At 44.3% G+C, this 22388-nt stretch overlaps 1 protein-coding gene across 3 annotated transcripts; it reads right to left on the reverse strand.

Moving 5' to 3' along the window:
• Positions 1-119: 119 nt before the first annotated feature.
• Positions 120-21530, reverse strand: col1a1a (collagen, type I, alpha 1a). Of its 3 annotated transcripts, XM_038692267.1 has the most exons (48): positions 21291-21529; positions 19172-19363; positions 18657-18679; positions 18213-18248; positions 16725-16817; positions 15055-15123; positions 14906-14950; positions 13901-13954; positions 13762-13815; positions 13618-13671; positions 13455-13508; positions 13303-13356; positions 12619-12663; positions 12454-12507; positions 12307-12351; positions 12036-12089; positions 11126-11224; positions 10836-10880; positions 10549-10647; positions 10270-10323; positions 10053-10160; positions 9508-9561; positions 9268-9366; positions 9129-9182; positions 8944-9042; positions 8749-8802; positions 8589-8642; positions 8279-8386; positions 8144-8188; positions 7182-7388; positions 6722-6883; positions 6549-6602; positions 6317-6424; positions 6127-6180; positions 5989-6042; positions 5732-5893; positions 5379-5486; positions 4888-4995; positions 4734-4787; positions 4103-4210; positions 3872-3925; positions 3664-3771; positions 3518-3571; positions 3294-3401; positions 2850-3129; positions 2550-2740; positions 1961-2203; positions 120-1766 (listed from the first exon to the last, which is right to left on the reverse strand). In XM_038692267.1, the coding sequence occupies exons 1-48, from the start codon at positions 21370-21372 to the stop codon at positions 1620-1622; spliced, it is 4344 nt and encodes a 1447-aa protein (XP_038548195.1). In that variant the 5' UTR covers positions 21373-21529; the 3' UTR covers positions 120-1619. The 3 variants fall into 3 exon arrangements, with proteins under 3 accessions (XP_038548195.1, XP_038548204.1, XP_038548210.1); XM_038692276.1 differs by lacking the exons at positions 8589-8642; positions 8749-8802; positions 8944-9042 and having other exon boundaries at positions 21291-21530; XM_038692282.1 differs by lacking the exons at positions 3664-3771; positions 3872-3925; positions 4103-4210; ... (3 more) ...; positions 5732-5893; positions 5989-6042 and having other exon boundaries at positions 21291-21530.
• Positions 21531-22388: the final 858 nt, after the last annotated feature.

Below are 22388 nucleotides of genomic sequence, written 5' to 3' on the forward strand. Positions count from 1 at the left end.
CTGAAAATGTTCTTTAATCTTGTTTCCTCAATCAGTCACTGTACAACTGGTAAATAGGTAAAAAGCTTCTTTGATTCAAGTCCTGTGGAGGGTGGGGGCAGTCAGGGAATTAGGCAGGATTCAATGTTAGACCACTTAACATGCTTTATTTCAGCATTCAAAATAATTAAAAACATCTCAATTTATTATACATATACAAAATAGGTACAGATCCTTGTGGTGTTTTCCCCCCATGGGGTATGTCTGTCTGCCTTCTCTCACAAACTCTTTGCTGATGGCTCTTGTTGTGTCCATTTTAAAAATCACTATCTGATTCCAAATTTTTTGAGAAACCCTTTGCACAAGAAAACAAGAAACAAACTACAACAGATGTGTGGATGAAGGGGAAGAGAAGAAATCTGAATGACAGAAAGGTGGAGGGGGGGGGGGGTTCAAAACATAAAGAGATTGGATCCACTTTTCACTTGAGCTCAGAAACAGAGCTAGAGTTTGACTGCCAGCGCTACCAATGCTGGAAAAAGAAGAAGTCTGTTTCATTCTGGACACCAAGAATAAAAGCTGTGGTTTCGCTTTAGCACCAAGAGGGGGCCCTGCAATGCCAGTGTGACCTTCACACTACAGAACATATAGCCAGGAGACCTCAAAGAAAAAATAGCACCGTAGGTTTTCGCTGTTTCTGCTTCTGCTAAAGTGTCAGTAAACCTCGACTACCCCACCGACTGCCACAACTACTGCAGGCTTCATTTAAAAACACTGGGCCCTTTTTTTGCACAGCTGGAATTCCTTGATTTTCTGAGGTAGCCACAGGATATTTTTCTTTCAAAAAAGAGGTTTAAACCCATGTTTCTCTGCTGGTGGTTTTAATGTGACTTTTCTTAAAAAAAAAAAAAGGGTTAAATTGAAAGGAACAAACAAGAAAGCAACCACATCAACAAACAAATCACAAGAGCTACAACATCAGCAGATGAGGAGGAGGGAGTTGTCAGTGTTGTCTGGGGCAGGGGAACAGGGGGGGCAGAACAACACAGACAAACATGGCTGTCAGTTTCACCGTTTATTCATCAACACCTGAAACGTGGTACAAAGCAATTGGGTTCTGTCTGTTGGGACTGTCCTTTCATTCCTCTCACCGCAGTGGTGTATAAAAATACAAAAGTCACCTGTGTGTTTCTGTTGGTTTCTGTAAACTCCAGAGAGGCCTGGTTTGGCTGGATGAAGAGGGGAAGTAATTTTTTACACTTTACAGAAGCATATATTATTTTCTTGTTGCCAGTGAAACAAAATGTCTTCTTTACAGGATCCTTGGTGTTGGTGATGGTAAAAAAAACAACAACAAAAAAAAAAGAGTCAGAAACAAAAAAAGTAGTGGTCCCGAACACGACGATGCAGACTCCGCCACATCGCCGCCATCTTGTTGAAGTGCAGGTTTTAGGCAAAGTGGACCATCGGAACAATAGCCGAATGGAAACTCGTAGAATCACGAGCAAGGGGTCGGATTTTTCAGAAAAATGGCATTAGAGAAATGTTTTGGTGGGGTTCTTTTTAGAGAGAGATGACTGCTAGAAAAAACAAAACACACACACACGCACAACAACAATTTCAAGTCCAGATTTCTCTTTTTACAAGAAACAGACAGGTCCAACTTCAAGGCCGAACTCTTGGTCTGGAGCACCAACATCCATAGGAGCGATATCAATGATGGGCAGGCGAGATGTTTTCGATGTCTTGTAGTCGATGATTGTCTTGCCCCATGTACCGGTGTGTGACTGGAGAGAGAGAAGAAAGGACAGTTAGGGTCAAATGGCAAAAAGGGCAAAATGGCTGCTGCATGGTTAACACCGGACATTTTCAAAATTTCTCCAATTTGCCTGAAATTTCGTTCAAAAGCACATGAACCACAAGACAGCAAATTTTGCCTTTAGTGAGAATGGGATGAGAATATGAACAAAAGTCTCCTCACCGTGCATCCATCCTCCAGGACGCTGTAGGTGAAGCGGCTGTTGCCCTCGGCTCTGATCTCGATCTCGTTGGAGCCCTGGAGGAGCAGGGCCTTCTTGAGGTTGCCGGCGGTGGCGTCCATGTAGGCGACGCTGTTCTTGCAGTGGTAGGTGAGGTTCTGGGATGCCTCGGTGGACATGAGACGCAGGAAAGTCAGCTGGATGTTGACGTCCTCTGGCTGAGAGCCCTCGCTGCCATACTCGAACTGTGTAAGAAAGACGAGGGGGAGAAGTTACTGACTGAACTGTGGATGGAGAGGAAGGAAAAGAAGGGGAGAGGTAAGACGGAATTGAAAAATAGTTGAGAAAACAAGAGAGGAATGAGAAAAATTGGAGATGAGAGAAGGGGTAGAGGAAGGAAAAACTGAGATGAAAGTTGACCCAAGAGAAGGCAGGTAAGGATGGATTTGTATGCTGAAACTGAAGGTAATGAATGGAGCTGTAAAGAGGAGAAATGCAGGAAGAAGAGATTGAGGAGAAACCAAAGAAACCAAGATGAGGTGGAAGCAAGGAGTGAGGAAGTGCCCTTTTTAGTGCGTTTCGCATGTTTACCTGGAAGCCGTCGGTCATTGTCTCGCCGAACCAGACGTGCTTCTTCTCCTTGATGTTCTTGCTGTTGTACCAGTTCTTCTTGGTGACCTCGCGCTGAGTTGGGGATACGCAGGTCTCTCCGGTCTCCATGTTGCAGTAGACCTTGATGGCATCCTGAGTGCAGCCCTGGTCAGGGTCAATCCAATACTCGCCTGAAGAACAAGGTGTCAGAAGAGGATAAGAACCTGTCTCAATGCTGACCTAAATGCTGCCATCTACCATTATCCACTCCTCCCACTTCCTCTAAAGGCCTTTACTCACCGCTCTTCCAGTCAGGGTGGCACATCTTGAGGTCACGGCAGGTTCTGGCGGGGTTCTTGCGTGTTCCGTCGGGGCTGCGGATCTGCTCAATCTGCTGGCTCAGGCTCTTCAGGGTGCCGTCCACCTCCAGGTCACGATCACGGAGAACGTTGGCGTCATCAGCGCGGAACATGCGGAAGGGATCGGGGGCCTTCTCCTGGGGCTGGGAAATGAAGCCGATGTCAAATCCACCGCCAGGGGCACCTGGTGCTCCGGGGGGTCCAGGAGGTCCAGGAGGACCCTGAAAGATGAGAAGGGGAAGAGGGAAGAAGTTGGTTATTTCATTGCTGGTCAAGGCTTTGTGGTGTTGTCAGAAAATCACAACCTCTGTATTTCTTTCGTTAGGAGACACAAAGTAAATAGACAGATGCATGTGTGGATGGTTAGACAGTTAGTTAGACATACAGCAGGTCCCATCTCTCCAGAACGTCCACGAGGTCCAGGAGGTCCAGTGGGTCCAGGCAGGCCACTCATACCGTCCTTACCAGGAGAACCAGCAGATCCAGCGGGGCCCTGCAAACAGCATAAAGAGAAACCTTAAAGTCCCTCCAAACACTTGGAGGCATGGAAAACAGAAGGTATTAAAAACTGATCCAAGCACTGAAAGACTGTGCGGTGTGTAAACTCACTCTAGGTCCAGCGGGTCCAGCAGCACCAGCGGGTCCCTGCTCTCCAGAAGATCCCTATGGGTTCACAAACCATAACAGGAGTTAGAAAAAGTGTATATATTGTACGTGTAGTTTGTATAAGTGTGGGTGTAAGTGTAGTGACATACAGGAGGTCCAGGAGGTCCCTGCATGCCAGTGAATCCTCTGTGTCCCTTCATGCCTCTCTCTCCGGCCTCTCCAGTCTCTCCCTTGTCTCCACGAAGTCCAGGAGCTCCCTGTATGGAGGAAGAAGGGGTTGAGTGTTGTTTTGCCTTCCTCTGCAAGATGTTCCATCTATTGTAGTGGTCTATTAATGTTGCTGAGATTGTTACTTACAGCAGGGCCACGAGGTCCAGCAGGCCCAGCAGCGCCAGCGGGGCCAGCAGGTCCCTGCAACATACAAAAATCAGTTTGATGTAGAGGCAGATTGCAGTGAAACACAATCTATGCTCTCACCTACAGTGATTCAGTGTCAGTGGTGGATTTTTTATTAACATGTATGAATGTGTGAAGGTAGACATTTTTACAAAAAGACATGACCAAACTGAAAAATGGTTTGTCACTCACAGTCTCTCCACGGTCGCCATTCTTTCCAGCGGGTCCAACGGGGCCGGGGGCACCGGAGGGTCCAGGGGCACCAGGGGCTCCAGAAGGACCGCTCTCTCCACGGTCTCCCTAAAACACAAACAAAAAATAATTAAATTTTCCCCAGCTTTAATCTCTGTATTTTATTACCATGGCCTGTCCAGTCCTATGTTTAAGGAATTTAAAGGGCGGCCATAGTGAAAAGGGCTCGGATAAAATCCAAATATCTGTCAAGCAGATCTCATAGATCTTTGGCCATTGATAATTGTACATAGAAAATTGAGGTTTCTATATAGGCATTTAGTGAAACTGCCCGCTGTCTAGGCTATGAGAAAATATAACAATTTGCAGGAGGTATGACTCTGCCCTCTGGTGGTCATATTGGAGGCCATTAGCTCTGACAACAGCTGGTGATGGTGTTTCTATACATGTCAAATATTTTTTTAAACATGGATTTTGTGTGGTAATAGCAGCTCCTCAGCTAGCTTACTACTGTAGATGCTCAGCTAAGTATCACTGTATCTAGCAAATACCACTGTAGTTAGCATGTTGATTGCTAAATGACCTTGCAGGCTACTTTAGCTATTGCTTCTTTCTTTTCATTTGGACTCACCTTGGGTCCAGGAGCTCCATCCCGACCAGCTGATCCCTCGTTTCCAGGGGTTCCCTAACACAAAAAGGCAGATTAGGAAACACCTACAGGGTTGACTGAACAAACTTAACACAACAGTATATATCAGACAGATAGCCGTGGTGTTTCTTCATACCTCACGTCCAGGCTCGCCAGGGGCTCCAGCCAGTCCAGGGGGTCCCATGGGTCCGGGAGGTCCACGCTCACCACTGGGACCGCCAGGTCCCTGCTTTCCGGTCTCTCCCTGTGGGTGACACAGCCACAGTCAGACTTTTCACAACTACTTCAGTTACTTTAGTAATTGATTGAAGCATATCTGGGTTTGCTCAGTTTGGCAGGTGTTAAGGCAGCGAGGCAGGAAGTTACTAATTAGATTTACTTTATACTACTTTAAATTAACTTCAATTACTGAATGTGCGTTTGTTATTTAAAAACAATCTTCAGAAACTTTATTTTGTGTTTGGCAGAGGCCCTAAATTATTGCAACCAGTAGAAAGTTTTCACTGGATCAGATGATCCAGGGATTCTAAACATCCTATTAGCTGGTTAAAAACACTTCTGGTTCCATGAAATCAATTGTGAAGTTTGTAGTTTTGTAGAGTTTGTAGAGTAACAATAGGAACATACAGAAGGTCCAGGCATGCCAGGGAAACCTCTCTCTCCTCTCTGTCCAGGCAGACCAACAATACCACGCTGTCCAGCAATACCCTGAGGTCCGGGAATACCAGCACTACCCTGTAGGGGGCAACAGAGAGAGACAAAGAGAACATGGTTAGACATCAAGGCTGCAAACAACACCTAACCAAGATCTGCATGTTGTGTTATTCAGTGCTACTACTAAAAATGTAATGTGTGATATATTAGTGTGATAATGTAGCTGGTATCATATCAGGCACTAGTCATTTATTGGTTGAGAAAAAGAGGCTCCTACGATTACTATTCCAGTTTGTTCTGAGGGTTTTGCGTTAAAGGTAACTTACGGGGGCACCATCGGCACCAGGGCTACCCTTCTCTCCAGAAATTCCTGGGGGTCCAGCAGCACCCACTTCACCAGGGCGACCAGCAGGTCCAGTCTCACCACGGTTTCCTTTAGGTCCCTCTTTGCCAGATGGTCCAGATGGTCCGGGAGGTCCAGGGTTGCCCTATTAGGGGGAATACAACAATGTTGAAAACCATCCTAGTGGTTGAGCCCTGCCACAGGAACAAGAATGGCTAATAACATCAGAGACAGACTTACAGAGGGGCCGGGAGGTCCAACTCTGCCAGCAGCACCAGGGAAGCCAGTAGCACCCTAGGGAGATAAACAGAGCTGTCAGTGCAAACAATAGAAAAAGATCAAAACCAAGGACAGAGTAGAAGATATGTGGTGACTTACAGGAGGTCCAGCGGGTCCGCGGGCTCCCTTAGCGCCAGTATTTCCAACGGGACCCTGAGAGGACACAAAGTGTCAACATGGGGGAACCAGTAGCAGGTAATGTAGCCATGGACACTTTTGATTTTCAGAATCATCTCACTTTTTGGATTTTCTATACTATAATGAGGTGTGAATGTATGAGTTTAGAAACCTGAGGTCCAGGGGCACCAGTGGGTCCAGCAGGGCCGGGGAGACCAGCATCTCCCTTAGCACCATTATCTCCAGCCTCTCCCTTAGCACCAGGCTGTCCATCAGCACCCTGTTGTAGAAGAGTGGTGGATGAAGAGAGACAAATGATTTCTCATGTTACTTCTGCGTTGAAGCTTCAAGCTAAAAAAACAGTTGGTAAGTGAAGCTAGGACATTCATGAAGAAGTGACTTACAGGAGGTCCGGCGAATCCAGCGGGTCCAGGTGGTCCGGCCTCTCCACGCTCACCCTGAGGAGGAGGAGGCAAGTCAACCAAGGATTTCAAGGATTTCAAGGTTCAGTCAGCTAGGGAACTGAAGCTTCGCCTTCTGCTCTTGAGAAAAGGCAGACCAACAGACAGGTACTTACAGGGCCTCCGCGGGCTCCAGCGGGTCCGACAGGTCCAGGGGCGCCAGGCTCTCCCTTGTCTCCGGTGGCTCCAGCAGGTCCGGGAAGTCCAATTGGTCCAGTCAAACCACGGGGACCATCCTTACCAGGAGCGCCATCGGCACCCTTGACTCCTTGGTCACCCTGAGTTATTGGATGGAAAAGGAGAGTGAGTTATACAAGAGGTGATCATACATCAGATCCTGTAATACAGGGAGCATTCTATAGCTGGAGCCACAGCTGGTTAGTAATTACAGTTAATAAAATTATGTAGAGTAGGTGTGATGATGGTGGTATTCTTCATGCTGGGAAGCTGCTGTGGATGGTGGAGATGTCTGTAAACTGATCAAACTCATCATAATGCCTGATCAATGTGTTGCATTAGCGCATTAAACTAGCGTGAAGTACAGGGAGTACTAGGAATACTGTTGAGACCACTCACTCTGTCTCCCCTCAGTCCTGGAAGACCAGCGGCACCGCGCTCACCAGGCATTCCCTGCAGTCCAGGAGGTCCCTGGGCTCCGGGAGCACCGGGGAGTCCAGCATCTCCCTTAGCACCATCGTTTCCAGCAGTTCCAGGGGATCCACGGGCACCAGCAGGTCCAATGGGGCCAGGTGCACCACGCTCACCGGGGAATCCTCTGTCACCCTGAGGGGAAAGGGTGGCAGAGAGAGTCAGAGAAGTTGAAGTGGAAGAGTGCAAGAGTCGTCAAAGAAATTATGAGGATATCTGACTCTATAAGGCCTATCATATTCCCCAAATGGAGGTACTAATGTGAGGCAGAAAGCTTCCATCCCAGAATAATACTCCATTTTTCTTTATAGAGGTACTTCTTAATACAGAAATTTCAAATCTCAGCAGCTCTGGTAGGCATGGCTCTGTTTTTCTAAAAGACCTTTCCTCAGGTATCCATGTTGGACATCCTCAAATGTTTGTTTTTGTTGTTAGACCATATAGGCTTAAAATTAGCCATGCTATCGGCATAGCTGACTAACATAACATTAGCATTAGCTTTTATTAGCTAGCTTCAGCCTTTTACATACATTGACAACAATGTGTGATGAACCTGTAGGCTAGTTAACAAGCTAACGGTTAGGTAATGTTAACTGAGCTGACTCTTTTCAGACTTCAGCTTGGAGCCCTTTGAGCTGAAAACAAGGGCAAAGGTCAAGCTAGTCTTTGGAGCCAAAAATAGCTATTTGGGCAGTTTACTTTAACTGTTACTGAATTAATTTCCAGCAACAACTACACCTAACTTTTTTAACTGCGTGTAGCCTGGTTTTAAAGATTTACTTTTTGTAAACTAATACACAACTCTCCAATGCTCCTTCATTAATGGATGCTGCTGGGGGAAGACTGCTGCATAATTGTGAATATGATGATGATGATGACGAGTGTCTTACTCTAGCTCCAGCAGGTCCTGGGGCTCCAGCCTCACCGGGCAGACCCTAGATAGACAAAGAGGCAATTAATGCATTAATATATGAGAAAGTAACAATTTGATCAAGTATCTAAGTCAATCATATCTCAGTCAGTACCTGCTCTCCAGGCTTTCCACTCTCACCAACAGCACCCTGGGGTCCTGGGAGACCCTGGAATCCAGGACCTCCGGCAGGTCCCTGCTCTCCTCTCTCACCAGCAGGACCCTGAGGATGAACAAGAGAAAGACTGTTAGAGAAGTGACCAGAAGTAAGGCATTGTGTTGGTATGATACTTGTTGTAAGTGGCTGCATGTATAGCTTTAGGTTTTATAGTGAGAGACCATCAGTTGTAAGGGGGGTACTGCAACTGAGCCTGGTGTGAATGTGGTCACGTGTGTGTGTGTGTGGTTGTGTGTTTTTAACTTACAGCAGGTCCAGGGGGACCTTGAGCACCAACGTCACCGTCCTTTCCAGGGGCACCCTGGGTAGAAAGATGGCAGGCTTTTAGACCAACAGGTTCAAGCTTTGAGGCATTACAAGAAAACAGTAGAGCGCTAGAGAAGAGTAGCATAGTTTAGGCAACTTACAGCAGGGCCAGTGGGTCCCATTACTCCTCTCTCACCGGGCTTTCCACCCTCACCCTACAGACAGGAGTAGAAAAGCACTGTTACCAGAGGTGTGGAGACCGCATTCAGTAGCCTACTTCTCAGTAAACCACTGACTCAAACATTCATAAACATACTATCCAAGATACTGTGTAGCAGTTGATACACATTACTCACAGCAGCTCCCTTGGGTCCGGGGAATCCCATGACTCCAGGCTGGCCTCTAGCTCCAACTGGGCCAGGGGGTCCGGGGCGACCATCTTGTCCATTGACTCCCTGGTAAGGAGGACTCATTAAGGATTTACTTAAATAAGCGTTTTTAAGTATTAAGATCAACTTTACTATACTGAACATGGACTTACAGCAGGTCCAGTCTTGCCATCAGGTCCAGGGCTGCCAGGGCTGCCAGTCATACCCTACAGGTAGAGGTCAGAGGTCAGTTGAGTCAGCCTGTGCGGTGAATAAACGATGTGACTGACAATTATGTGATGGCAATCTCACCTTAGCTCCAGGCAAACCAGGCTCACCGGTGCGGCCAGGCTCACCAGTAGCACCTTTAGGTCCAACAGCACCGGGGCCACCACGCTCACCAGTGGCACCCTATGATGGGGGAGGAAGAGAAAAAAGAAGTAGGCAGGCAAAGGTTAGTTTAATCTGGAAAAAAACGGATCTGAAGTATCTCAATGCATGTGAGTGAAATGGACATGTGTGTATGTTTGTGTGTGTGTGTGTGTTACTCACTTTGGGTCCAGCAGCACCATCAGAACCAGGGAAACCACGACCACCAGGGGCACCCTGTAGAGAGAATCAGGCACACCTTGCTTAGCTCTTTGTTTCCTAATATTTGGAAATGCTGCTCTGTTACTGCATGTTGCATGTAGAGTTCTACTTATTGTGGCCTGCAGGGGGCACTAGAGAGTTTGTTTACATGGTTCCAATGAGCCACAAGGCTGCCTGCATCAAATGTGGCACTATGTGCACTTGTATTACAGTATGTTGGTAGGTAATATTTTGACCAGTGTTTGGTTCCCTAGAAGGGAAGAAAATTATTATCTAATTTTCACTGACAGCAAAAAGTCAAAATCAAATTTAAAAAAACATCTGTTCATTTCGAAGCTGCACGAAAGTAAAATTAATTTCTAATTCACTCATCAGTCATTTAGGCAGATATTAATAATATAAATAGAAACATCTGTATAGAGTGACGTCTCTCCTCATTATACTTAATCTTAAAAAAATATTTGAGTATACAGTATAATAATGTGAAATTTAGGTCAGATGCATACTCGCTCTCCAGGAGCTCCACGGGCTCCTACAGCACCAGGCTCTCCTCTGGCTCCTCTCTTGCCCTCCTCACCAGAAGGTCCTGGGGGTCCCTGAACTCCTGGAGCACCCTGAAGAGTACACGCACACACAAAAATGGCATAAGAGACTGAATGTGTATTCATACATGTGTGTATACAGGGCTATGCGCCATGCTGACTGAGGTCAACTTGAACTTACAGCCTCTCCCTTGGCACCGGCTTCTCCCTTGGCTCCTGGGGCACCAACCTCACCCTGAGGGAAAGAAGCACATTAACAAACATAAACAAAAAACCAACACAAATAGCTGCCAACAGCAAAAAAAAACACTGGTAGGACATTGAGTAAATACATTATGTTTACTTTTGATTCAGTGGTTTTACTTCAGTATTTACGGACTGAAGAATTATTTTTGATCATGTCCGTTCCAGGGGTTGGATTTCAGAAAATGTTGTTTATTTCTGAGACCACTTTACTCACAGTGTTTCCTTTGGGTCCGGGGGCACCGGCAGCACCCTGAGGTCCGGGGGGTCCACGGGGTCCGGGGAAACCGGGAGCTCCAGCAACTCCAGCAGCGCCCTGCAGGGGGCAGCACACAGCAACAACACAGTCATATCATGCTGTACTGCATGTAATGAGTCTGAATACTGTGAAACACCAGCCTCGGCTGCTTGGTTAGTGCCTTGCTGAACCCTTTGAGCCAGGATTCAGGGATTCAAGCCCTCAACCCTGACCTATAAAGTTAATGTGAGAAGAGAGGTACTTACAGGGGTTCCCTTAGGTCCGGCGGCTCCATCAGCTCCTGGGTTTCCCTGAGAGGAGAATGAAGGAAAAAGATTTTATTTACTATTTTATTAACAAATACAAAGTAAAGAAGGTTCTCTGAGTGATGTAGATGCAGTAACATCATCATAAAGAAGCAGCCACTGATGACGTTTTGCTTTCTGTGATATTAATTTGGTTTGAATTTTGTCTGGGCTAAAGATAATTCCTCTGTGGTTGTGATCTCATCTAGGATCTGAACAGTCAGTGATGGAAGGTTTTTGTTTGTACTTACAGAAGGTCCGGCAGGGCCAGCAGGTCCGGGGTTACCAGGCTCACCACGGGCTCCAGCGGGACCCTCAGATCCACGAGCACCCTGAGGTCCAGCGTCACCCTGGGTAGAACGGAAACAAAGAACAGGATCCAGTCAGACAACTCAAACCAACAGCGGGGCTGTGATCCATCATGGGTGAAGGTGGGATGGAAGAAGAAGGGATGAAAAATATGGGTATGTAGTTGTGGAAAGAAAATATGAAAATGGGAGAAGAGAGGAGTGTATTTTTAGGGTACACTGTGTTCAAGTAAAAAAAAAAAGCCAGTGTTTTTAAGAGCATTTGTCAGCTTTAAAACTGCTACTCCAAAAGTGTCTAAGAACCAAGCTCTGCATGAAGCAGCTAACAATTAACCAAAACTAAAGTTGTGTCCCAATTCTACACTACATAGTGATATTATATATTATTGCTATTTACTAATATACAGCTTTTGCAGTTGACATACAAGAAATTAAACAAAACAAACAAAGTGAATGTTTTATTTTGAAAGACTCATTACTTTTCCATTTCCTTTACTGCTGTGTGGGCTACTTTAAGCCAATAGTGTCCATCAACAGCTCACCCCAAAAATAAGCAAATGTAATTAATATCCATTCTATCACTTTTTACATATTTTTCTACATACCCCAAATTTGCTTAGAATTGGGATGTAGTATGGAATTGGGACACGACACAGAATGTCTGTACAGCTTGGATGAGCTTTTGTGACCGCCACCCCATGTGACCCCAAAGGTCGAATTAAAGGTTATCTACCTGCAAAGCACTGCAAAGTCAGGTGAGTAATGTTCTAATGACCACTACATCCAAAGTGCATAGCTAAAAGATGTTTTTTTGGATGGTAAAACCTGTGGAAGATTTAGCAAGAAGTTGTACCTTGGATCCAGGGCCACCGGGGAATCCAGGAGGACCAGCGGGGCCAGTGGGACCCTTAGAGGAAACAATAAGAAAAAAAAGATTCAGACAAATGTAGCAGATCTAGCTGGGAAATGCAACCACAGTGACTACAGAAAAATAATTATTTGATTTTAAAGCAGAAAAATCTAAACTTGTAGTTAGATTACAAAACACAGGAACAATTTATACCTTCCCAGTGTTTGGAATTTATTCTATTTATCTATTAGAAAATTGAGAATAAAAGACTTACAGGAGGTCCAGCAGCACCAGCAGCACCATCGTTACCACGAGCTCCCTGCAACACATAGACAACCACAATTAATTGATCTGTCCATTAACTGACTGATTGACTGGTGACAGTAGTTGTGTGTGTGTGTGTGTGTGTGTGTGGACTCACAGCAGCTCCAGAAGCACCAGTGCGGCCTCTCTCACCAGGCAGACCACGAGGTCCCTGAGCCAGACAAAGAGAAAGTCACTCAGCTACACTCTTTAAATTGGTGTCAATTGAAAAATCCAAGATTAGCAACTATCTTGTAGAGATAGGGGAGCTTGTTTTACTCACCATAGCACCAGGAGTTCCATTCTCACCAGGGGATCCAGACTCTCCCTAAACATACATTAACACACAAGCAGGTGAGGTGATGAATGATAGAAGCTGTAGCATCATTTGTCAATAATTTAACTGGCTCACATGGCTACTATTAGCCAATAAGGACTTTAGCTGCTACTACTTCTAGTTGTAACATTACTGTGCCAACAACTAATACTAAAACCGTGGTTTACACAAAGGGTCAGTCTGCTGATATTACAAGTCAGTTTACTTGTTATAAGACATTGATAACAGGAACCTTATATTACAAAAGTTTGCAATTCAGGGGCAGTTACCAGGCAGTGCCTGGAGAAAGGATGCTATTGGTTGCATTATGGGAAATGCAGGAGCCAGTTTTAGTCAGGATATCTCACCATCAGCAGATTCCATTTTTATCATTCTTTTAAAAATGTGTCAAGGTTAATAAAGGTTCTAGCATTGCTACTGCTGTCACAATTGCTATTAGCGCCACTATTATAGATACTACCCTTTAGTACTACTCCTATTGCTAGTGTTGATACTATCAGCACTTCTGGACTGCTGCTTTTAAAACTACTCTTGCTGCTTCTTTTTTAGTAGAATTCAACAACTGGGTGGTCAGAATTAATTTTTTTTCTACACTGAGACAGAGGTCGGAAGAGTGAGAGGGACAGTCACCTTGGGACCAGCTGGGCCAGTGTCTCCCTTGGCACCATCCAGACCACTGAATCCCTACAGAGAAGGAGAGACATAAAGACGATGTCCACAGTTAGGAGACACATTCTTGTTGATTGGTAGCTTGTTGAGCGGAGATGTAAGCGCTGACTCACTCTGTGTCCCTTGATGCCGGGCAGACCAGGGGTTCCTGGGAAACCACGAGCTCCCTGAGAGAAAGATAAGAGATAGGAGACAGAATTTATTATCACAGCTCTGTTTTTATACATAATTTATACAAAATGCATCACTAAGAATTACACTGTCATGGCAACTTACCTGTGGGCCAGAAGGTCCACGCTCACCATTGCGACCAGGTTTGCCAGACTCACCCTGACAGACAGAGAGAAGGGGATCAACGGATGAATATATTCCTTCTTTTGAGATATAGCTGGTGAATATGAGCAGATACAGTCAACTTACATCCTCTCCGTTCTTTCCAGGGGGGCCGGCGGGGCCACGGGGACCCATGGGACCCTGTAGAGGAAGACGCACACAAGGTGAGAATGGCGACTAAGGTTCAATGTAGGTGACTATTTGTTTCTGTGTTCCTAATACTTACAGAAGGTCCAGCCTCTCCAGGCTCACCAGGGGGGCCAGTGAATCCCTGAGGTCCCTGTAGGGGGGGGCACACACACACACAGCATCACTATTACACTTACACTACCCTTACTGTACAAATATGAGACACTTTCTTTTACATGTACATTCACACTATGGTTAAATTATAGTAATATTATGGACGTGCGCAGTGTTACACTGCTAGGGGGTATGTTTGTTTTAATGGCTGCTGTTCGCTCACTTTGGTGGGAGCAATTTTAAATGGAGTTGTGATGATAATAACTAAACAGAATCTATGTATTTTATGGTAGGATTCTGTGTCCGTGACTTGTTATGTAAATTGTTTGTTTATTTGGAGTGAGTCCTGGTTAGCTTCAAACTACATTCACAGATCTGCTTTGTTGATCACAGATTGCTTGGGTTTTAATGATTATTGTGGTGAATCTCAGATTTGAACCGCAATCTTAAATGTTTGAATGGTTCTTCCTGGTGCTGACGATTCATATTTTAGAGAGGCATCTTGAATAATGCAAGCAAGGTGCTGTCAAAACACTGTTTCACTGGCATTTCAGCTGAAGTTGAAACCGATCTGGCAATCAAGTGTGTTCAGACAGAAAGCCAAGGGACTGTTCACCTTGCTTCATTTTAGCAAATCTGACTGCTGTGTTCATGTGCCCCAAACAACTATTGTACCTACTAAGCTAGTTTACCTAGTTTTAGCTCAACTAGCTTACATTAGCTACATTTGTTAATACCTTTTGACAAAAATGTATTTTTTAAATCCGTTAACACTGTTAGTGTTAGTTCCCTTTTCATTAGGAAATTAACTCTAGGATGGAGTCACTGGCTTCGTGCCAGCTGGGCACTACGGAGAGGGTAGTGATGTCATGGTGATGTAATGATGATACATGCGGTACACGTGCTGTCACTGCCCTCTCCCCCTCTATCCTCCCAGCTTCAACTTTGAAACATTTTGAGTTGAGGAAGGAGGAAGTGGTATACTTACGCTAGGACCAGGAGCTCCAGAGGGTCCACGGGGTCCCATTGGGCCCTGTCAATCAAACAAAGGCATGGTCAGATACTGCCACCATCACCATGATTGACAGTGAAATGATAGAGTGTGTGTGTGTGTGTGTGTGTGTGTGTGTGTCCTACCATAGGTCCAGGCACAGGCATGGCAGGGGATTTATCATCAAAGCCACCAGACATTTGAGGGGAGAAGTTCTGGAAAAAAGAAACAGAGATATTAAAAATTCCAATCCATCTCTCCATCATATGATAATAGATTTTGAGGCATCCCAGACAAAACATCCTCAATTGTGGCTCTATTTTATTCTGAAAATCAATGCAGAATGCAACCTCAAGCTAAACATGTCAGATCAGATATCATAGTGCAGTTTGCTCGGCTCCAGTTGGTTTCTGACAACTGAAAGCTTGGTTCCCTCCACTGCTCTATCAGACAGTATCGTGCCACGACCTTTGACCTTATCACTCATTAAGTCTTTTTGGATGCTATTGGTAATATCTGACAACAGAAGCCACTTTGAAGCCCACAAGCACAGTGTAGTAGATAAACAACATGCAATCTGAGGTGAGGTAAATCTAGGCTAGGCTTTTAGAGTCTATTTTAGCTTAGTCTGGTCAATTAAAATGAAAGTGTGTTGTTAATATGTTATTTTACATTAAAATATTACACAGTATTTAGTCTATAGAAATATTGTGTTAGTATGCTAATTTAGGATGGAAGTAAAGTATTAAGTATTAGATTGTGATACTATTAGCTATTTGTGATAAAGTAGCTAATTAGTCAGTGATGGTGGTTCTACATAAGCATAGCAAATTAGACAGGGATGATCTTTCGTGTTAGCTGAGTCTGGTGAATTAGCATGTGAGTCAATGATAAATTCTATATAAGAATGAAAAATTTGCCTGGGCATGTTAGCTTTGGGATTAACTCTCTAACAGTGAGAGTCATTGGGAATGTTAATTTGGGGCACTAAATTAGGATGGAAGTTGACGGTTAACTGAATCATGGGGGTCTGAATGTTGGTTTAGCATTCTCAGATGTAATAAAATAATCATATGGCCATAGTTGATCAATTTTATACATTGTTAGATGGATGGTAAATATATCCATTCTACAATAAACTGATCAACTAATGGATGAACAAGCGTCCAGAACATCTCTGCTTCCCTTCCATGACCATCTCCATAATGAATTTCTGACCCTCTAACCCCAGACTGAAAGCTAAACTCAAAGCTTGTCAGTAATTTTAAGACAAGACTAGATTCTGTGACAGACCATCAAGTCAATGAAAAGGTTTTAACTGTCAGATTGGAGCTCAGTTTCCCAGGTTTTCCTGCCCTGTCTGAAGCTGTGTTCACACCCAGCATGTGCTCATTGGTTTATACTGGTCCATTTTGTGGCCATTCACCAAACAAAAAATCACACATCTGGACAGTCAGACATTTGGAAATCTCTCAAGTCTCTAACAGCAGCACTGAGGTGCTGCTCATTCTTTGTGAGAACACAATCAAACAAACTGCAGGACACAAGAGGAATTATGGGCAGGGGAAGATGATTGCCGAGAAGAACAAACCTGAATTGGGACTAATGCTTGTTTTAGGTCGTTAATGTGTCCGACCACCCCAGGAGAAAAAGTTGAAGTCAATGACATTAGTAGACTGATATAATGCTAAAACTCCATCCAGTAACTAAGCTACATGCATGAGTCATGTGACTTGTGTTTCTATCCATGGTCAGCTTAGATCTGTTCTATTTGGACAAGTCAAATACAGAAATACAAAATAAATCCTCAACTTACTCCACCGAGGCCGGGGGGTCCAGGGGGGCCAGGAGGTCCAGGAAGTCCAGGCTGGCCGGGGATACCATCGTTACCTGGGGGACCAGGAAGGCCCTGCAGAGAGAGAGAAAGACAAAAAGAAGGGGTCAGCCTCAGGAGTCAAAATAAGAGGGTTAGCTGGATGCAAGGCTCTGACGCTAACACATCCTTAGCTAAAGAGAGGAAAACACAACATCCCCCCATCACATGGCTGCCTATACTCTTGATACATCATCAGAACAAATCCTTGTGTATAATATCCTGTGTGTCTTGACAGGCTCACTGTCTCCCTATGGTGATGAAAGCAGCATTAAACCTGGTAAAGATGCAGTTTCCCACAAGACTGACCATGTGACATGTGACATCAGGATACAGGAACTGGGTAGGAATAATCACTGACCCTTTTGCAGCAAAGCTAGCATTTGGTATCAAAATAAATGTTTGCAATAAAAATTTGATTATAAATAATCATTAATGAAAACTAATTAGAAATTATTGTAAGTAAACTCCCAAACTCAGCTGTAAGTGAGCTGACCTGCCAAAATAAATTGATGTGAAGTGTTTTTACATCCAACTTGTCAGCTAACCAAAGATGTCACAGCAGCTAGCTGAATCAAATCCCATCATGACAAAAATTTTATGAAATAATCAAATCCACATGAAGATTTGTAAAAAAAATATAAAAAATATAAAATGTTATTTTTATTTCAGATTCCATCAATTTAGATAAAAGTGGCATCACCACTGCTAAAGCAATCCCAAACACAGCTGAGGGAGATAAAGCCAACTTAACATTTTAAGAATATAATCAATTTTGTTGACATAAATAATAATAATTCTACTTCCTGTCCTTTTCCAAACAGCTTGACCTCAGCATGTTTTCAGTCACTGGTTATTTCACTGCTCTCAGTCAGTGATTAACCGCGTTAAAGCAAACTTCTTGCTTTCATTTACTTTGTTGCTTCATAATGATTTCTAGAAACAAGATATATTGACTAATGCAGAATGCCATTCAGTGTGATTTTTACCATAGTTACTTGTAGGAAAATGTTTAAATGGAAAATCTCTCATTAAATATATGATGCTAAAGTATGATTAATTACCAGTAACTAGACCTGCTGCCATTTGGACCAGCTACTGTTTATACAGTAGCCCATAAATCATTTGAGTGCGCTTACTTTTCATGCTTCACTCTGTTTCTTTACTTTGATGTAAGTGAGATTTTGAACGCTGGACTGAGCTAAAGGACCCAAGTCCCGTTTCCACATGTGCCTGAATTAAAACACACGTAAACACATCGTTGTTTTTTTTGTTGTTTTTTTGCCAGTGTAGCTGCTTCCACACCATCATAAACACACAGGAATCAGCTCAGAGTGCCAGACCACAAACGTACCACAAGGCCCTCAGGTGAGCAGAGATCTTATGACTGATAAGTAGAGAAATCATATAAGGAGGAGAGTGCGAACCTACCCTGTCTCCCTTGGGTCCACGCTCTCCCTTGGGTCCCTGCGAGTGAAGTAAAAAAAAAGATAAGACAAAACTAAATGATGTAATTGATTTATCAAATATAGAACATGATTCACACTATTAATGATGTCGATAAAGTTATTCATCACCGGTAGCCTAATGAATCAATAAACAAACTTTCTTGATTCAGTTTAAGTATTATCATCTTACACCTTATTATCATCCATCCATCAATGATCAATAATCAATGATCAATAATTAATTTTACAATTAATCGTTTATTCGACCGATTAAGTCTCTTTGTTTCTCTGAATTATATTGTGTGAGTGAGGATGATCACGATTAATGTATTGTATACAAAGGGCAGTGATTGATGCAAACAATTTACAATATATACATTTTATAACATTTGAACTATTAATGATAAATGAAATAATCAATATTTACCTCAACCTGAGGCTCCTGGAAGCCTGCAGAGAGGAGACATAGATGTAGTTGATTTTAGTTGGATTGTGCAAGAAAAGACAGATAAAAAAGGATCCTTCAAAAAGCTTTCCTGGTAAAGATCTTCAATGTAATCCTGTAATCATGATTTGTTCTTACAGCAGGGTGGATGTGCATCTAATGCTGGGGAGAATGAGTGTGTGTAGCCTACGTATGTGTGTGTGCATTTGTGGGGGTAGGCTAATAGGAAGGCTACTGTGTTTAGCCATGTTGCAGTATGCAGCCATATGTTAAAAAAGTAAGGAAGGGTATGAGAGAATAATGAGCAAGACCGGAAGTGTTTGAATGTTTTGGATTTGCCCTTTTTGTTTGTTAACTAGGGAAATAAAAATAAAAACACAAGAAAAATAGGAAATATAAACAATGCAGGCGACATTTACAATAAATACAGAAAGAAATAACGTCAGTCGAATAAAGAAAGACAAAACATAAGAGATAAAGAGATAGAGATATAATACCGTCGTCGGGGCAGATGGCGCAGCACTCGTCGTGGGGGATGACGGGGTTGGGGCAGTCAGTTGTGTCCTCGCAGATGACCTCATCGCACATCACCGTGCCGCTGTCGCACACACAGATCTGGCATGGCTCTGGCTTCCACACATCCCGGTCCGCAAACACCTGGCCGTCCAGGGTGCAGCTTCCGCCCGTGCCTGAGGGGGGCGACACACAGAGAGGGACAGGTGAGAGACCAGAAAACACATACACACTCGCAGAGAAAAACAAAGAGTGTAGATGAAAGCATTCAATTTAAAAATTGGAAGTTGAAAATTTTAACACAAATTATATATATGTTGATAGAAACTGCATTTATGAGCGTTAAATGCTCTTCTTTCATTCTAAATGGTGTTTTAACGAATTTGATTATTTTCTAAAATTCCCATATTGCATTAACTAAATGTTTTTAATGTAATTGTAATATTACTAAGGTGTTGTTTTCACATATTTCACAAGAGCTGTGATCCATAAAGGCATATAGGCCTACAGAAAAAAATAACAACATTCTGAAAAGCTGAAACCAGAGTGTAGGAATGATCTGGACAGGAACTGGTGGCCTCAGAATCGGGCCAGATGGAGGGCAGATTGAGGTGACAGAGAGGGCGCCGACGTACTGCGTCTGGATGCACGTCACATCATCGTTACGCAAGGAGCAAACGCGTCTCCGAATGAGCAACAAGAAAAACTAAACGTGCCTCTGCTCTAACTCAAAGTCACATTTTCCGTCCTGAGCTGCATCTCTAATGGATTTCTCAGCAAAACTTAACCCAAAGTGGGCCTCCTTTTAGGGCTTATAAATCCCCCAGCGTGCCAAAGTGCTGAGCTCAGACGGAAAAGCAGCAGAGCTCCAGACCCGTCGGCTTGGCAGCAGCTGGTGGAAACACCGTCCGCATGTGTTTGCAATTAGGCCTAGAGGAAACCAAAAAAAGAGTGGAAAGAAGAGGAGGAGGAGGAAAAGGACAAGGAAAGGAGGCGGTGTGGGAGACGTGGCGGCCAGATGTGTCTGAAAGTGCGGAGAGAAGCCTCTGGGTGGCGCTGTGAGACCGTTCAGAGGGTCAAACTACATCTGCTTCAGATCGACAGACAGACAGGCAGACAGCTGGGTCCTTTCCAGGCAAGAGGAACATCTGGAAAACTAGATTTCAGCTCCTTGGTTCCTGTTTCCAGAGCTGAGCTGATTGTCTTTGTCTTCTTGCGGGAGGAAGGAGTTCGTGTCTAAACACCAGCAGAGGCCTTTGTCTGAGCTTTTGTGAACTCAGAGCATAAAGAGGGAGCCTGCCCGAGCTGTAGAGGTCAAATGTTTCCAGCAGACAAGACTACGCCTGCTCCCTCTCCCTCTCTCTCCCTCTGTTTTCTACCTGTGTGACCCTCTCGCTCACCTGGCCAACTCAGCACTTCAGGCAGTAAATTGCTCTGCCAGATCAATCAGGCCTTTCCCTATCTGCCTCGTGTCTGCTGGAAGCGGGGGGGAATCTTCGCCGCTGATGGCATGCAAAGGCTATTTTTCCTCCTCCATTCTGACATCCAAAGCTGTAGAGTTAATAGATTTTCAGGCTGGGCTCAACCTTTGGGAGGCGTGGGTGTAGGCAGTGTAGTCAAAGGTGTCAAATTGATAGGGAGGATCAGGCTGAAAATACTAGAGCCTTTTGGGGTTCGAATTTGATAAAGCATGCATTTCTGCTAATCTCTGTTAAAAGCCCTCGCCTGGAGGAAAGCCTGGAAGACCTGCAGCAACTCGCTCTGCATGCATGGGGGAGGTGGGGGGGATAGAGAGACACTGACAAACACAAGGGGAGGGGGAGAGAGAGGCCTTCTTGAGATGCCCAATGCATTACGTACACTCTGTATTGTTTAAACCGCAAGCTGCACAAGCTCATCAGTCTATATCTAATATATCTAAGTGTAGATAAAGAAGCAGCACGCAACAAAGTTCTTATTTCTAGTTCAAACTTTTTCCTTTCTTCTCTCCTCTGTCTAAGATCTCAGCAGCCGTCCACCCACGTAGAGAAAATCCACTTTCAAAAACCAGTTTAAAAAAACAAAAAGGGATGAGAAGTTCCAGTAAACAGGGATGAAACTTACGGTCGTCCTCGCCCTGTGCTCTGACCAGGAGCACCGCTGCGCTGAGCAGCAGCGCCAGCCGCAAATCCACAAAGCTGAACATGTCTAGATGCCACTAGACATGTAGACTCTTTGAGGCAAGAGAGGAAAAAAAGTTGGGGGTATTTTCTCTTTCTGCTACACTCCACTCATACACGGGTGTTTGGGGCAGGGTCCACTCGTCTGTTCACAGTCCTCCTGACCCCAGCAGAAAACTCCCAACTGCCTACACTCACTTTCCACCAGGGTTTTTATATGGGAGCCTGAAGAACGGGGAGGTGCTGGGGACTGGACCGATTGGGGACGCACCCTCATTACCCAGCTGCTGCCGCTCACGTTTAGGGAAGACAAGAATGGACCCCTCCTTCAAAGAAAGGAGAGAAAAAAAACAGAAGAGAAAAGAAGAAGAAAAATCAGCAGGTCCCTCCTTCCATAATTCCACAGCAGAAGGGTTGGAGTTTGGATCAGAGGAGGAAAGGGGGGCAGAGCATGAGGAAACCTGATCCTAAAGAGCATCGGAGGGTCGGAGGAGGATCTCCTTCTCCAGCAGCCACGGGTCTAATCCAGATTGTATTTCTGGTTCTGGTCTACTTCCTGATTGAGTTTGATTTCAGTTGAATTTTAGACTGCTTCTGGTAGTCTGGCTTTGGCTTTAGGGTTTCAGAGCAGTTCTAGTTCTAGTTAAGGTTTAGTTCACATTTTGTTACTTCCAGTTTTGGTGTGTTGGAGTTGTGGTTCAAGCTAGGGTCTAGGGTTTTTTTTAATTACTTTTGGTGGTAGATTTGTCATAGTTTCCAAAGTGTTTTTCTGGTTTTAGTTGTGAGACTGAGACTGCCATTATGAGGCAACATTCATAGCATTCATCTGAAGTTGTGTCCCTGGCCACCTGGCTAATGTAAGTCCACTATATATCCACCAATATGCACTCTCCTTTTAGCTCTGTTTTTGGTCTCAACCAACTCCTGAGGGAAATATCTGCCCGGTAGCAGCTAAATTACTATTGTTAGGTTCATTATTAGGCGCAATTTTCACCATATCATTGTAGCTTTACTTTGCATCTGTACAAACTGGATCACAAAT

The sequence above is a fragment of the Micropterus salmoides genome, unplaced genomic scaffold (genome assembly GCF_014851395.1).
Source record: "Micropterus salmoides isolate LMB-PRFRI ecotype aquatic unplaced genomic scaffold, ASM1485139v1 Ms_hic_scaffold_10, whole genome shotgun sequence".
NCBI classification, from domain to species: domain Eukaryota; kingdom Metazoa; phylum Chordata; class Actinopteri; order Centrarchiformes; family Centrarchidae; genus Micropterus; species Micropterus salmoides.